This window comes from Bombina bombina, chromosome 1 (assembly GCF_027579735.1).
Source record: "Bombina bombina isolate aBomBom1 chromosome 1, aBomBom1.pri, whole genome shotgun sequence".
Classification (NCBI taxonomy): domain Eukaryota; kingdom Metazoa; phylum Chordata; class Amphibia; order Anura; family Bombinatoridae; genus Bombina; species Bombina bombina.
Genome location: NC_069499.1, coordinates 615,324,926 through 615,341,922, shown reverse-complemented (window position 1 = coordinate 615,341,922; position 16,997 = coordinate 615,324,926). Strand labels below are relative to the sequence as shown.

The following is a 16,997-nucleotide window of genomic DNA, read 5'->3' as shown; positions in this document are numbered from 1 at the left end:
AAAAGTATGAAGGGATTGTTCAAAATTCACCAAAATTTCACCACAGTGTCTTAAAGCCTTAAAAGTATTGCACACCAAATTTGGAAGCTTTAACCCTTAAAATAACGGAACCGGAGCCGTTTTTATATTTAACCCCTTTACAGTCCCTGGTATCTGCTTTGCTGAGACCCAACCAAGCCCAAAGGGGAATACGATACCAAATGACGCCTTCAGAAAGTCTTTTCTATGTATCAGAGCTCCTCACACATGCATCTGCATGTCATGCTTCTCAAAACAAGTGCGCAATAGAGGCGCGAAAATGAGACTCTGCCTATGATTAGGGAAAGCCCCTAGAGAATAAGGTGTCCAATACAGTGCCTGCCGGTTATTTTACATAATTCCCAAGATTAAAATAATTCCTCAAGGCTATGGAGTATAAAATATGTTTATATATAAATCGATTTAGCCCAGAAAATGTCTAGTGTCTTAAAAAGCCCTTGTGAAGCCCTTTTTTTCTTTCTGTAATAAAAATGGCTTACCGGATCCCATAGGGAAAATGACAGCTTCCAGCATTACATCGTCTTGTTAGAATGTGTCATACCTCAAGCAGCAAAAGTCTGCTTACTGTTCCCCCAACTGAAGTTAATTCCTCTCAACAGTCCTGTGTGGAAACAGCCATCGATTTTAGTAACGGTTGCTAAAATCATTTTCCTCTTACAAACAGAAATCTTCATCTCTTTTCTGTTTCAGAGTAAATAGTACATACCAGCACTATTTTAAAATAACAAACTCTTGATTGAATAATAAAAACTACAGTTAAACACTAAAAAACTCTAAGCCATCTCCGTGGAGATGTTGCCTGTACAACGGCAAAGAGAATGACTGGGGAAGGCGGAGCCTAGGAGGGATCATGTGACCAGCTTTGCTGGGCTCTTTGCCATTTCCTGTTGGGGAAGAGAATATCCCACAAGTAAGGATGACGCCGTGGACCGGACACACCTATGTTGGAGAAAATGTATCTGTTTTTAACATTTAAAGAACAGAATGTGTGATGCAGCCAATCATTTATTAATTAGATACCTGAGCATCCCTCTGTGCTCCTCATGCCAGACCTGAATCCTGTCCTCCCACTGGTCCTTTGTGAGTTTATGCTGCTCAAGAACTCTGCAAGACAGGGAATATTTTGTGGTGAAATCTTAAACAGATATATAAAATAAGCAGACCCCAAAGAATTATAAGAAATTCTTACCTCTGTGGAAGCAATTTGTCCCCTGAAAGGTAGCCTGATTTCTGCACATCCTTATTAAAGTCTCCATATTTGGCCTGCACAGCGTAGGAGGCCAGGAGAACTGCTGTCTCTGGAGGACAATAGATATCATCATTGAGAATCCCCTCCTTCACTTGTAGGAAGAACAGTCGCTGGGTGATATCTTGGATCAACTCCTCAGACACATCTTCTGGGTAGAATTTGGCTCGAAATTTGAATAAGAGAGGACTGTCTTTTCTTACATCCTGGGCTGTCACCTGGGCAAAGAATAAGGGTACACAAGTCATTAAGATTACAAACAATTGATCTATATAGGGTGTAGGGAAGGTGGGGTGAATTCATTTAAATCCACAATCGGTACCTCACTCTAGACTTGCCATGGCTAGAACCAAGTTGTAAAAGGTAACCAAATGCAGATATCACATATTATTGGTTTTGTACAAAAGCAAAAATGTTATAAAATAAACACACAGAGTTGAGAAATAGACCTTAAAATGGACATAATAATGAAGAAAAAAAAAAAAACTTTGGGGTTTCAGATGGAGAATATAATTTTCAGATTTACTTCTATTATCAAATTTGCTTCATTATCTTAGTATCCTTTGTTGAAGGAGAGCAATGCTCCACCGTGACCTAGCTGAACATATTTTTGTGAGACAGTGACAAGCAGCTAGCTCCACAGTAGTGTGTTGCTTTTGAGCCTATGCCTTTCAACAATGGAAACCAAAAGAACAGAGCAAATTGGATAAGAGAAATAAATGGGAAAATTGTTAAAAATGTAATGTTCTTTCTAAATTATAAAAGTTTAATTTAGACTTTGCTGTCCCTTTAATGTCATTGTTCCCCTGCAAATCTATGTACAGTACACAGAATCAACCCATACTGAGTTTCAAGAATCTCATTGAATAGAAGATTGTTTGGAGTGGAAAAGATCTGCACAAGGACACAAGTGTGAAGAGGGAGGGGCAAGCACTAAAAAATTAAATATGTTATGGTTTTAGTTCAATAAAACTATATATTCCAATAACTAAAGCTGAAAAGTTGATCAAAATATTAATGTTTAACCTATTAAAATGGAGATAGTTCACCTCCCAATAATTTCATTCATTTCAATGATCTATCAACGACTATCCAATGAGAATATCTGAAAAGATATTATTCTAAAAATGAAAAACATTTGTAAAAAATCGGTCTTAGTGACTAGCGATTTAAATCAAATTTACTTTGTATAATACTATAACTATAAACCAGCTTTCCACTCTCTATAGCTGGCACCAATCATAATCTATGGAAGTAATTGCATGTCTTTTATAGTCCACTAGCTGGAAAACAAATCTCAAAAAAGGTACAAGCAGAGTAAAAAATAAACAATTTAAAAAAAAAAAAGATTTTTTTATTTAAATATGATTAAATAAAGAAATTTTAAATTATTATTATTATTATTATTATTATTATTATACAGATTATTTTTCTCCTTCTAATAAAGAAAAGTTGATCAAATATGAACCTATTAAGCTGGAGATAGTTCACCTCCCAGCAATTTCATTAATTTCAATGGTATATAACTAAATCAGTATTTTCTGATATAACTTGAAAAAAAAAAAAAAATTATGCTTACCTGATTAATTTCTTTCTTACCGGACATGGAGAGTTCACAACATCATCCCAATTACTAGTGGGATATTCACTCCTGGCCAGCAGGAGGCGTTAAAGAGCATCCCAGCAGAGCGGTTAAGTTTCACTTCCCTTACCCATAACCCCCAGTCATTCGGCCGAAGGGAAATGGAAAAGAAAATAACACAAAGGTGTAGAAGTGCCTGAGGTTTAACAAAAAATACTGTCTAATTTAAGGGTGGGGCCGTGGACTCTCCATATCCGTAAAGAAAGAAATTTATCAGGTAAGTATAAATTTTGTTTTCTTAACTAGGACATGGAGAATCCATGACATCATTCCAATTACTAGTGGGAACCAATAACCAAGCTAGAGGACACGGAGTGAACAGGGAGGGAGAACAAGACAGGCAGACCTAAACAGAAGGCACTACCGATTGAAGAACCTTTCTCCCAAAAGAAGCCTCAGCCGAGGCAAAAGTATCAAATTTGTAGAATTTGGAAAAAGTATGCAGAGAGGACCACGTTGCCGCCTTGCAAATCTGTTCCACAGAAGCTTCATTTTTGAAAGCCCAAGGATGATGAGACAGCCCTAGTGGAATGTGCTGTAATTCTCTCAGGAGGCTGCTGAAGGCTATACTTCTCAACCAGAGGGAAAGAGAAGTAAGTGGCCTTCTAACCCTTCCACGTTCCTGAAAAACAAACAAATAGGGCAGAAGACTGACAAAAATCCTTAGTAGGCTGTAGGTAAAATTTTAGAGCACGCACAACGTCCAAATTATGCAAAAGACGTTCCTTATGAGAAGGATTAGGACAAAAAGGAGGAACAACAATTTCCTGATTAATGTTTCGATCCGAAACCACCTTAGGGAGAAAAACATAATTTATGCTTACCTGATAAATTTATTTCTCTTGTGGTGTATCCAGTCCACGGATCATCCATTACTTGTGGGATATTCTCCTTCCCAACAGGAAGTTGCAAGAGGATCACCCACAGCAGAGCTGCTATATAGCTCCTCCCCTAACTGCCATATCCAGTCATTCGACCGAAGACAAGCAGAGAAAGGAGAAACCATAGGGTGCAGTGGTGACTGTAGTTTAAAATTAAAAAATACCTGCCTTAAAATGACAGGGCGGGCCGTGGACTGGATACACCACAAGAGAAATAAATTTATCAGGTAAGCATAAATTATGTTTTCTCTTGTAAGGTGTATCCAGTCCACGGATCATCCATTACTTGTGGGATACCAATACCAAAGCTAAAGTACACGGATGAAGGGAGGGACAAGGCAGGTACTTAAACGGAAGGTACCACTGCCTGTAAAACCTTTCTCCCAAAAATAGCCTCCGAAGAAGCAAAAGTATCAAATTTATAGAATTTCGAAAAGGTATGAAGCGAAGACCAAGTCGCCGCCTTGCAAATCTGTTCAACAGAAGCCTCATTTTTAAAGGCCCATGTGGAAGCCACAGCTCTAGTAGAATGAGCTGTAATCCTTTCAGGAGGCTGCTGGCCAGCAGTCTCATAAGCTAAGCGGATGATGCTTCTTAGCCAAAACGAAAGAGAGGTTGCCGAAGCCTTTTGGCCTCTCCTCTGTCCAGAGTAGACAACAAACAAAGCAGATGTTTGACGAAAATCTTTAGTAGCTTGTAAATAATAATTTAAAGCACAAACCACGTCAAGATTGTGTAATAGACGTTCATTCTTTGAAGAAGGATTAGGACACAATGATGGAACAACAATCTTCTGATTGATATTCTTATTAGATACCACCTTAGATAAAAACCCAGGTCTGGTACGCAGAACTACCTTATCTGCATGGAAGATCAGATAAGGAGAATCACATTGTAAGGCAGATAACTCGGAAACTCTACGAGCCGAGGAAATAGCTACCAAAAAAAAAACTTTCCAAGATAAAAGTTTGATATCTATGGAATGAAGAGGTTCAAACGGAACCCCTTGAAGAACTTTAAGAACCAAATTTAAGCTCCAAGGCGGAGCAACAGGTTTAAACACAGGCTTGATTCTAACTAAAGCCTGACAAAATGCCTGAACGTCTGGAATATCCGCCAGACGCTTGTGCAAAAGAATAGACAGAGCAGAAATCTGTCCCTTTAAGGAACTAGCTGACAATCCTTTTTTCCAATCCTTCTTGGAGAAAAGATAATATCCTGGGAATCCTGACCTTACTCCATGAGTAGCCCTTGGATTCACACCAATAAAGATATTTACGCCATATCTTATGATAGATTTTCCTGGTGACAGGCTTCCGTGCCTGAATTAAGGTATCAATGACTGACTCGGAGAAGCCACACTTTGATCAAATCAAGCGTTCAATCTCCAGGCAGTCAGTTTCAGAGAAATTAGATTTGGATGGTTGAAAGGACCTTGAAGTAGAAGGTCCTGTCTCAGCGGCAGAGTCCATGGTGGAAAGGATGACATGTCCACCAGATCTGCATACCAAGTCCTGCGTGGCCATGCAGGTGCTATCAAAATCACTGATGCTCTCGACTGCTTGATCTTGGCAATCAGACGAGGGAGCAGAGGAAACGGTGGAAACACATAAGCCAGGTTGAAGGACCAAGGTGCTGCTAGAGCATCTATCAGCGTTGCCTTGGGGTCCCTGGACCTGGATCCGTAACAAGGAAGTTTGGCGTTCTGGCGAGACGCCATACGATCCAGTTCTGGTTTGCCCCAACGATGAATCAATTGTGCAAACACCTCCGGATGGAGTTCCCACTCCCCCGGATGAAAAGTCTGTCAATTTAGAAAACCCCCTCCCAGTTCTCTACACCTGGGATATGGGTAGCTGATAGGTGGCAAGAGTGAATCTCTGCCCAGCGAATTATCTTTGAGACTTCTAACATCGCTAGGGAACTCCTTGTTCCCCCTTGATGGTTGATGTAAGCTACAGTCGTGATGTTGTCCGACTGAAATCTGATGAACCTCATTGTCGCTAGCTGAAGCCAAGCCTGAAGAGCATTAAATATTGCTCTTAGTTTCAGAATGTTTATTGGAAGGAGTGTCTCCTCCTGAGTCCATGATCCCTGAGCCTTCAGGGAGTTCCAGACTGCTCAGCAGCCTAGACGGCTGGCATCCGTCGTTACAATTGTCCAATCTGGCCTGCGAAAGGTCATTCCCTTGGACAGATGGACCCGAGATAGCCACCAGAGAAGAGAATTCCTGGTCTCTTGATCCAGATTTAGTAGAGGGGACAAATCTGTGTAATCCCCATTCCACTGACTGAGCATGCATAGTTGCAGCGGTCTGAGGTGTAGGCGTGCAAACGGCACTATGTCCATTGCCGCTACCATTAAGCCGATTACTTCCATACACTGAGACACCGAAGGGCGAGAAGTGGAATAAAGAACACGGCAGGAATTTAGAAGTTTTGATAACCTGGACTCTGTCAGGTAAATCCTCATTTCTACAGAATCTATTAGAGTTCCCAGAAAGGAGACTCTTGTGAGAGGGGATAGAGAACTCTCTTCTTCGTTCACTTTCCACCCATGCGACCTCAGAAATGCCAGAACTATGTCCGTATGAGACTTGGCAATTTGGAAATTTGACGCCTGTATCAGAATGTTGTCTAAATAAGGGGACACTGATATACCCCGCGGTCTTAGGACCGCCAGAAGTGACCCCAGAACCTTCGTAAAGATTCTTGGGGCTGTAGCTAACCCAAAGGGAAGAGCTACAAACTGGTAATGCCTGTTCAGGAAGGCAAACCTGAGAAACCAATGATCTTTGTGTATCGGAATGTGAAGATAAGCATCATTTAAATCCACTGTAGTCATGTATTGACTCTCCTGGATCATAGGTAGGATGGTACAAATAGTCTCCATCTTGAATGATGGGACTCTGAGGAATTTGTTTAAGATCTTGAGATCTAAAATTGGTCTGAAGGTTCCCTCTTTTTTGGGAACCACAAACAGATTTGAGTAAAATCCCTGTCCTTGTTCCTCCTTTGGAACTGGATGGATCACTCCCATAACTAGGAGGTCTTGAACACAGTGTAAGAATGCCTCTCTCTTTATCTGGTTTGCAGATAATTGTGAAAGGTGAAATCTCCCTTTTGGAGGAGAAGCTCTGAAGCCCAGAAGATATCCCTGGGATACAATTTCCAACACCCAGGGATCCTGGACATCTTTTGCCCAAGCCTGGGCGATGAGCGAAAGTCTGCCCCCTACTAGATCCGTTACCGAATAGGGGGCTGATACTTCATGCTGTCTTAGGGGCAGCAGCAGGCTTTTTGGCCTGCTTACCTTTGTTCCAGGTCTGGTTAGGTCTCCAGACCGACTTGGACTGGGCAAAAGTTCCCTCTTGTTTTGCAGTAGAGGAAGTTGATGCCGCACTCGCCTTGAAGTTTCGAAAGGCACGAAAATTAGTCTGTTTGGCCCTTGATTTGGACCTATCCTGAGGAAGGGCATGACCTTTTCCTCCAGTGATATCAGAAATGATCTCCTTCAAACCAGGCCCGAATAGGGTTTGCCCCTTGAAGGGAATGTTAAGCAGCTTAGACTTTGAAGTAACGTCAGCTGACCATGATTTAACCCATAGCGCCCTGCTCGCTTGAATAGCAAAACCAGAATTTTTAGCCGTTAGTTTAGTCAAATGAACAATGGCATCAGAAACAAAAGAATTGGCTAGCTTAAGTGCTCTAAGCTTGTCAAGTATTTCATTCAATGGGGTCTCTACCTGTAAAGCCTCTTCCAGAGACTCAAACCAGAAAGCCGCAGCAGCAGTGACTGGGGCAATGCATGCAAGGGGCTGTAGAATAAAACCTTGTTGAATAAACATTTTCTTAAGGTAACCCTCTAACTTTTTATCCATTGGATCTGAGAAAGGGATAGTAGTACGATTAGCTAGGGTAGAAACTGCTCTCTCCACCTTAGGGACTGTCTGCCATAAGTCCCGTGTGGTGGCATCTATTGGAAAAATTTTCTTAAAAATAGGAGGGGGAGAGAACGGCACACCTGGTCTATCCCATTCCTTAGAAATAATTTCTGTAAACCTTTTAGGTATTGGAAAAACATCGGTGCACACCGGCACTGCATAGTATTTGTCCAATCTACACAATTTTTCTGGCACTACAATTGTATCACAGTCATTCAGAGCAGCTAAAACCTCCCTGAGCAACACGCGGAGGTTTTCAAGCTTAAATTTAAATGTAGACATATCGGAATCAGGTTGAATCTTTTTCACTGAGTCAGAACCATCACCCACAGAAAGAAGCTCTCCTTCCTCAGCTTCTATATATTGTGAGGGAGTATCAGACATAGCTCTTAAAGCGTCAGTATGCTCTGTATTTCTTCTAACTCCAGAGCTATCTCGCTTTCTTCTAAACCCAGGTAGTCTGGATAATACCGCTGACAGGGTATTATCCATGACCGCCGCCATGTCTTGTAAAGTAAACGCTATGGGCGCACTAGATGTACTTGGCGCCATTAGAGCGTGAGTCCCTTGAGCGGGAGTCAAAGGGTCTGACACGTGGGGCGAGTTAGTCGGCATAACTTCCCCCTCGTCAGATTCCTCTGGTGATAAATTTTTTAAAGACAGAATATGATCTTTATTACTTAAAGTGAAATCAGTACATTTTGTACACATTCTAAGAGGGGGTTCCACCATGGCTTCTAAACATAATGATCAAGGAGTTTCCTCTATGTCAGACATGTTTAAACAGACTAGCAATGAGACCAGCAAGCTTGGAAAACACTTTAAATCAAGTTAACAAGCAAAAAATAAAAACGGTACTGTGCCTTTAAGAGAAGCAAATTGTCAGAATTTGAAAAACAGTGAAAAAAAGTAGTAAGTCAAACGAATTTTTTACAGTGTTTATAATAAGCTAACAGAGCATTGCACCCACTTGCAAATGGATGATTAACCCCTTAGTTCAAAAAACGAATCAAAAAAACGATAGACTTTTTTTTGTTTTTTTTTTTTTTAACAGTCACAACAACTGCCACAGCCTTGCTGTGGGCCTACCTTTCCCAACAAACGATTTTGGAAAACCTAAGAGCCCTTTAGAGAGGTCCTATAGCATTCAGGGGACTCCAGGAGGAAGCTGGATGTCTCAGTCTGTAAAAGTTACTGCGCAATAAAGCGCTAAATTGTGCCCCTCCCACTCATATTAAAACAGTGGAAAGCCTCAGGAAACTGTTTCTAGGCAAATTTAAGCCAGCCATGTGGAAAAAAACTAGGCCCCAATAAAGTTTTATCACCAAAGTATATATAAAAACGTTTAAACATGCCAGCAAACGTTTTATATTGTAAATTTATAAGAGTATTACCTCTGAAAGTAAGCATGATACCAGTTGCTATTAAATCACTGTATTCAGGCTTACCTTACATAAATCTAGTATCAGCAGCATTTTCTAGCACTTATTTCATCTCTAGAAAATTTTTTAACTGCACATACCTCATAGCAGGATAACCTGCACGCCATTCCCCAGCTGAAGTTACCTCTTTCTTCAGTTATGTGTGAGAACAGCAATGGATCTTAGTTACAACCTGCTAAGATCATAGAAATCACAGGCAGATTCTTCTTCTATTTTCTGCCTGGGACAAAATAGTACAACTCCGGTACCATTTAAAAATAACATACTTTTGATTGAAGTAAAAAACAAACTACGTTACACCACTTCTCTCTTACTACCTCCATGCTTGTCGAGAGTTGCAAGAGAATGACTGGATATGGCAGTTAGGGGAGGAGCTATATAGCAGCTCTGCTGTGGGTGATCCTCTTGCAACTTCCTGTTGGGAAGGAGAATATCCCACAAGTAATGGCTGATCCGTGGACTGGATACACCTTACAAGAGAAACCCCAAATTACTATGAAGGACCGCCTTATCCGCATGAAAAATAAGGTAAGGGGAATTACACTGCAGCGCCGAGAGTTCAGAAACTCTGCGAGCAGAAGAAATAGCAATAAGGAATAAAACTTTCCAAGATAACAACTTAATATCTACAGAATGCATTGGCTCAGACGGAGACTGCTGCAAAACTTTAAGCACAAGGTTCAAGCTCCAAGGAGGAGCAACAGGTTTAAACACTGACCAAGGCCTGACAAAAAGATTGAACATCTTGCACATCCGCCAGACGTTTGTGCAGAAATCTGACCCTTCAGAGAACTGACTGACAAACCCTTCTCCAGACCTTCCTGGAGAAAAGACAAAATTCTAGGAATCCTGACCCTGCTCCAAGAGAAGCCCTTCGATTCACACCAATATAGGTATTTGCGCCATACCTTATTGTAAATCTTACCATGCTTCAGGCTTGCAAGCCAGTTACACGTATCAATGACTGACTCAGAAAATCCACGCTTAGTCAAAACTAAGCGTTCAATCTCCAAGCAGTCAGCTTCAAAGAAACTAGATTTGGATGGAGGAAAGGACCCTGAGTTAGAAGGTCCTTCCTCAGAGGTAACCTCCAAGGTGGAAGAAATGACATCTTCACCAGGTCTGCAAACCAGATCCTGCAAGGCCATGTAGGAGCTATTAGAATTACAGACACTCTCTCCTGTTTGATACAAGCAATGACTCGAGGAAGGAGAGCAAAAGGAGGAAACGTATGCGAGACTGAAATCCCAAGGAACCGCCAGAGCATCTATCAGGGCAGCCTAAAGATCTCTTGACCTTAAACCGTACCTTGGAAGCTTGGCGTTCTGACGAGACGCCATCAGATCCAACTCCGGAACCCCCCACCTGAGGGTTATCTTTGAGAACACCTCCAGATGGAGAGCCCACTCCCCGGGATGAAAAAGTGTCTGCTCAGAAAACCCGCCTCCTAGTTGTCCACTCCTGGAATGTGGATGGCAGATAGACAATCGTGAGCTTCCGCCCACTGTTTAATGTGAGTCACCTCCTTTATGGCCAAGGAACTCAGAGTTCCTCCTTGGTGGTTGATGTAAGCCACTGAGGTGATGACCGACTGGAATCTGATAAACCGGGCTAAAGACAACTGAGGCCAAGCCATCACGGCATTGAAGATCGCTCTCAACTCCAAGATGTTTATGGGGAGAGAGAACTCCTCCCGAGTTCACAGGCCCTGAGCTTTTAATGAGCCCCAGACTGCTCCCCAGCCGAGAAGGATGGCGTCCGTGGTCACAATCACTCAGGAGGGTCTACGGAAGCATGTTCCCCGAGACAGATGATCCTGAGAAATCCACCATGAGAGAGTCTCTTGTTAGAGGATCCAGATCTATCCTCTGAGATAGATCTGAATGGTCTCCGTTCCATTGACTGAGCATGCATAATTGCAGAGCTCTCAGATTGAATCGAGCAAAAGGAATGTTGTCCATGGAAGCAACCATTAGACCAATTACCTCCATGCACTGAGCCACAGATGGATGAACAGTAGACTGGAGAGAGCGACATGAAGTGAGAAGTTTGGATTTTATAACCTCTGTCAGAAAAATCTTCATGGATAGGGAATATATGATGGTCCCTTAAAAAAACACACCCTTGTAGCTCTAACAAGGGAACCCTTCTCCAGATTCACTTTCCATCCGTGGGATTGTAGAAAAGACAACAAGATCTCTGTATGAGAGTTTGCTAGTTGAAAAGATGGAGTTTGAACCAAGATGTCGTCCAGGTAAGGCGCCACCGCAATACACTGAGACCTGACAGCCAAAAGGGACCCCAGAATCTTTGTGAAAATTCTGGGAGCTGTGGCAAGGCCAAATGGAAGAGCAACAAATTGAAAGTGCTAGCCTAGAAAAGTGAATCTCAGGAACTGGTGATGATCCCTGTGAATGGGAACATGCAGATACACATTCTTCAGGTCTATGGTCGTTATGAACTGACTTTCTTGGACCAAAAGAAGAATAGAACAAATGGTTTCCATCTTGAAGGACGGGACCCTGAGGAATTTGTAGAGACATTTTAGATCTAAAATGGGTCGAAAAGTTTCCCTCTGTTTGGGAACCACAAATAGGTTTGAATAGAATCCTTGACCCTGTTCCCTTACAGGGACAGGAACAATTACTCCCAGGGAGAAAAGGTCCTGAACACAGCTTAAGAAGGCCTCTCTTTCTCTGGTTTGCAGATGGCCTTGAGAGGATAAATCTGCCCCTGGGAGGACAAGTTTTGAATCCTATTTTGTAACTCTGAGATACTATGTACACAGCCCAAGGATCTGGGACATCGCAAATCCAAACTTGATGAAAAAAAAGAAAATATGCCGCCCCCCCCCCCCCCCACTTGATCCAATACCGGACAGGGGGCGGACCCTTCATGCTGATTTAGTCTCGGCTGAAGGCTTCTTTGCTTGCGTCCCCTTATTCCAAGGATGACTGGATCTCCAGAAGTACTTGGACTGCTGCCGCTTGGAGGAGTAAGAGGAGGAATTTTGTCCTTTAAAGTTACGAAAGGAATGAAAATTAGAGCTTTGGCGACCCTTAGGACTATTCTTCTTGTCTTGAGGTAGAAAAGACCCCTTTCCACCTGTAATCTCAGAAATTCTTTCCGCCAGACCAGGACCAAAAAGGGTCTTACCCTTTATAAGGTAAAGACAGTAACTTGGACTTGAAAGTCCGCTGACAAACATTTTAGCCATAGGGCTCTGCGAGCTAGAACCGCGAAGCTAGACAGCTTTGCACCAAGTCTAATGACTTGCATGTTGGCATCAGAAATAAAGGAATTGGACAGTTTAAGAGCCTTGATGCTATCTTTGACCTCCTCTAAAGAAGTTTTCTCTAAAATCAACTCCAATAAAAGCATCACACCAATAAGATGCCATGCTCGCAACCATAGCAATACTTGCAGCAGGTTGCCATTGTAATCACCATATTAGCAGAAATATAATTTTATTTCCTCTTGCGCTTACCCGCAATGGGAAAAGCAGATAAAGCCGCAGAAGATATCTGAGCAGCAAAATCTACTGGCAAATATGTGCCTCCAGGATGCTGAGAGGGACAGCAGGGCACTGTATGTCCCAAAGAAATATTGCAGAAATAATTTTTCCAAGTGCAAGTCTCCAAGACCTAGAAGACAAAAGCACTTACCTGCAAATCCAGCTGTCGGGCAGGAAGACATCTTATAAGGCATGAAAGGACAGCTTACAGAGACCTGTAGAAAAAGAAAGAACAGATTAACCAACTCTGGCTTTCTATAACTAGGGTAGCAAAAATGTTAGAAGGTGGTGAGGTCGTCCTTGCTTTGTTTCTAACTGCTAAAAGCCACCATTAATCTTACTAAAGAGATTGACGTTGGCACAGCTAAACCCCAATCCTTGCTTGCAGGGAAAAGTACCTATAAAAAGGATTAAATATCTTTAGACACCAACTTCGCACATCCTCCTTTGACAGAGGCAAAGAGAATGATTGGGGGTTATGGGTAAAGAAAGTGACACTAAACAGCTCTGCTGGGGTGCTTGTTGCCTACTCCTGCTGGCCAGGAGTGAATATCCCACTAGTAATTGGAATGACATTGTGGACTCTCCATATCATAGGAAATAAATAATCTGAATAATTATTAGTCTAAAAGTTAAACTTTTTATGTAGAAACAATGATTTTAATTAACTTAAAATCGACTGCTAGTGATTTCAATTGTGATTTAAACAATTATTTATACAGCAGTTTTATACAAGTCTCTAATGTTCACTATCTGATCCCAGAAATATCACCTTTTTGTTAAGCTTTAGCCATGTGGAGAAGCCCTTGGTATCCTGGTACTGCAGTCCAAAGAACCAGACTTCCCGGAGGCCAATTGTTTTAACGACCTATGAAAAAGGGGAGAAAAGGTCAATGCGTAATATAACAGGAAAATTATTAATATATGGTTCTTTTATTAGTATTCACACAGCTTAAAAATAAATACAAATAAAACAAAAATAAAATTCAAACAAAAGAAATGCTTCACCGTAAAAGTCTAAAGTGTATAGCTTTGTACACTTTACAGCATAAGTCTAATTTGTAGATGCAGTAAACAGTGAAAAGTTGGTGCAAACATGCCTGATGGATCTATCAAACGATCCAGTTTAACACTTTTCAATATTGTAACATTTTCTGTTATTTATAAATGTCACCCTAAATTAATTGCATAATTTAACAAACTGATACATTGTGCAATAAACTTTTTTTTTTTTAATTAGCCAATGTTAACTTACTATTGGTTTACATTTTAGCCGGGTTGTAAACAAGGTGGTGCATTTTATGCTTACCTGATAAATTATTTTCTTTCATGGTGGTGACAGTCCACAATCCATTACTCTTCACTGCCACTTGGAGCCGGCAAAGATTCCCAAGCCCCTCCCACCTTGATGGCACCTCAGTCTAACATATAGCCAAGCAAAATAGGTAGGAAAAAAAAAAGGGGGGGGGGGGGGAAATGTGCCCAAGAAGATACAAACACCAGAAAAAACAATTTATGCTTACCTGATAAATTTATTTCTCTTGTAGTGTGTTCAGTCCACGGGTCATCCATTACTTATGGGATATATTCTCCTTCCCAACAGGAAGTTGCAAGAGGATCACCCAAGCAGAGCTGCTATATAGCTCCTCCCCTCACATGTCATATCCAGTCATTCGACCGAAACAAGACGAGAAAGGAGAAACTATAAGGTGCAGTGGTGACTGGAGTTATAATTTTAAAATTTAGAACCTGCCTGAAAAAGACAGGGCGGGCCATGGACTGAACACACTACAAGAGAAATAAAATCAGGTAAGCATAAATTATGTTTTCTCTTGTTAAGTGTGTTCAGTCCACGGGTCATCCATTACTTATGGAATACCAATACCAAAGCTAAGTACACGATGATGGGAGGGACAAGGCAGGAACATTAAACAGAAGGAACCACTGCCTGTAGAACCTTTCTCCCAAAACCAGCCTCCGAAGAAGCGAAAGTGTCAAATTTGTAAAATTTTGAAAAAGTATGAAGTGAAGACCAAGTTGCAGCCTTGCAAATCTGTTCAACAGAGGCCTCATTCTTAAAGGCCCAGGTGGAAGCCACAGCTCTAGTGGAATGAGCTGTAATTCTTTCAGGAGGCTGCTGTCCAGCAGTCTCATAGGCTAAACGTATTATGCTACGAAGCCAAAAAGAGAGAGAGGTAGCCGAAGCCTTTTGACCTCTCCTCTGTCCAGAGTAAACGACAAACAGAGAAGAAGTTTGTCTAAAATCTTTAGTTGCCTGTAAGTAGAACTTCAGAGCAAGGACCACGTCTAGATTATGCAAAAGACGTTCCTTCTTTGAAGAAGGATTAGGACATAATGATGGAACAACAATCTCTTGATTGATATTCCTGTTAGAAACAACCTTAGGTAAAAACCCAGGTTTAGTACGCAGAACTACCTTATCTGAATGAAAGATCAGATAAGGAGAATCACAATGTAAGGCAGATAACTCAGAGACTCTTCGAGCCGAGGAAATAGCCATCAAAAACAAAACTTTCCAAGATAAAAGCTTAATATCAATGGAATGAAGGGGTTCAAACGGAACACCCTGAAGAACTTTAAGAACCAAGTTTAAGCTCCACGGAGGAGCAACAGCTTTAAACACAGGCTTAATTCTAGCCAAAGCCTGACAAAAGGCCTGGACGTCTGGATGCTCTGCCAGACGTTTGTGTAAAAGAATAGACAGAGCTGAAATCTGTCCCTTTAGCGAACTAGCGGATAAACCCTTTTCTAAACCCTCTTGTAGAAAAGCTAATATCCTAGGAATCCTAACCTTACTCCATGAGTAACTCTTGGATTCGCACCAATATAAATATTTACGCCATATCTTATGGTAAATTTTTCTTGTCACAGGTTTCCGAGCCTGTATTAATGTATCAATAACCGAATCCGAAAACCCACGCTTTGATAGAATCAAGCGTTCAATTTCCAGGCAGTCAGCCTCAGAGAAATTAGGTTTGGATGGTTGAAAGGACCCTGAATTAGAAGGTCCTGCCTCAGAGGAAGAGACCATGGTGGACAGGACGACATGTCCACTAGGTCTGCATACCAGGTCCTGCATGGCCACGCAGGCGCTATCAGAATTACCGATGCCCTCTCCTGTTTGATGCTGGAAATCAGCCGAGGTAGCAACGGAAATGGTGGAAACACATAAGCTATGTTGAAAACCCAAGGGGCTGCTAATGCATCTACCAGCACCGTTCCCCGGTCCCTGGACCTGGATCCGTAACAAAGAAGCTTCGCGTTCTGGCGAGATGCCATGAGATCCAGATCCGGTTTGCCCCAACGACGAATCAGCTGAGCAAATACCTCCGGGTTAAGTTCCCACTCTCCCGGATGAAAAGTCTGGCGACTTAGGAAATCCGCCTCCCAGTTCTCTACGCCTGGGATGTGAATCGCTGACAGGTGGCAAGAGTGAGACTCTGCCCAGCGAATTATCTTCGAGACTTCCAACATCGCTAGGGAACTCCTGGTTCCCCCTTGATGATTGATGTAAGCCACAGTCGTGATATTGTCCGACTGAAATCTGATGAACCTCAGCTTTGCTAACTGAGGCCAAGCTAGAAGAGCATTGAATATTGCTCTTAATTCTATAATGTTTATTGGGAGGAGTTTCTCCTCCTGAGTCCACGATCCCTGAGCCTTCAGGGAATTCCAGACTGCTCCCCAGCCTAGAAGGCTGGCATCCGTTGTTACAATCGTCCAATCTGGCCTGCGAAAGGTCATTCCTTTGGACAGATGAACCGGTGACATCCACCAGAGAAGCGAATCTCTGTTCTCCTGGTCCAGATTTAGCAAAGGGGACAGATCTGAGTAATCCCCGTTCCATTGACTGAGCATGCATAGTTGCAGCGGTCTGAGATGTAGGCGCGCAAATGGCACTATGTCCATTGTCGCGACCATTAAGCCGATTACCTCCATGCACTGAGCTACTGATGGGCTTGGAATGGAGTGAAGGACACGGCAAGCATTGAGAATCTTTGATAACCTGGACTCCGTCAGGTAAATCTTCATCTCTACAGAATCTATAAGAGTCCCTAGAAAAGGAACCCTTGTGAGCGGTAACAGAGAACTCTTTTCCACGTTCACTTTCCACCCATGCGACCTCAGAAATGCTAGAACTATCTCTGTATGAGACTTTGCATTCTGAAAACTTGACGCTTGTATCAGAATGTCGTCTAGGTACGGAGCCACCGCTATGCCTCGTGGTCTTAGTACCGCCAGAAGTGAGCCCAGAACCTTCGTAAAAAT

The 16,997-nt window shown here is 42.1% G+C and overlaps 1 protein-coding gene across 1 annotated transcript in view; it reads right to left on the bottom strand.

Moving 5' to 3' along the window:
• The window catches only part of MSN (moesin), a 400,641-nt gene that overhangs the window by 138,526 nt on the left and 245,118 nt on the right, over positions 1–16,997 (bottom strand). The window contains exons 3-5 of the mRNA XM_053699008.1: positions 13,480–13,575; positions 1,229–1,503; positions 1,060–1,143 (exon numbers count right to left, since the gene is read on the bottom strand). Of these exons, the coding sequence (XP_053554983.1) occupies positions 1,060–1,143; positions 1,229–1,503; positions 13,480–13,575 (455 nt within the window). The remainder of the gene's footprint in view (positions 1–1,059; positions 1,144–1,228; positions 1,504–13,479; positions 13,576–16,997) is intronic.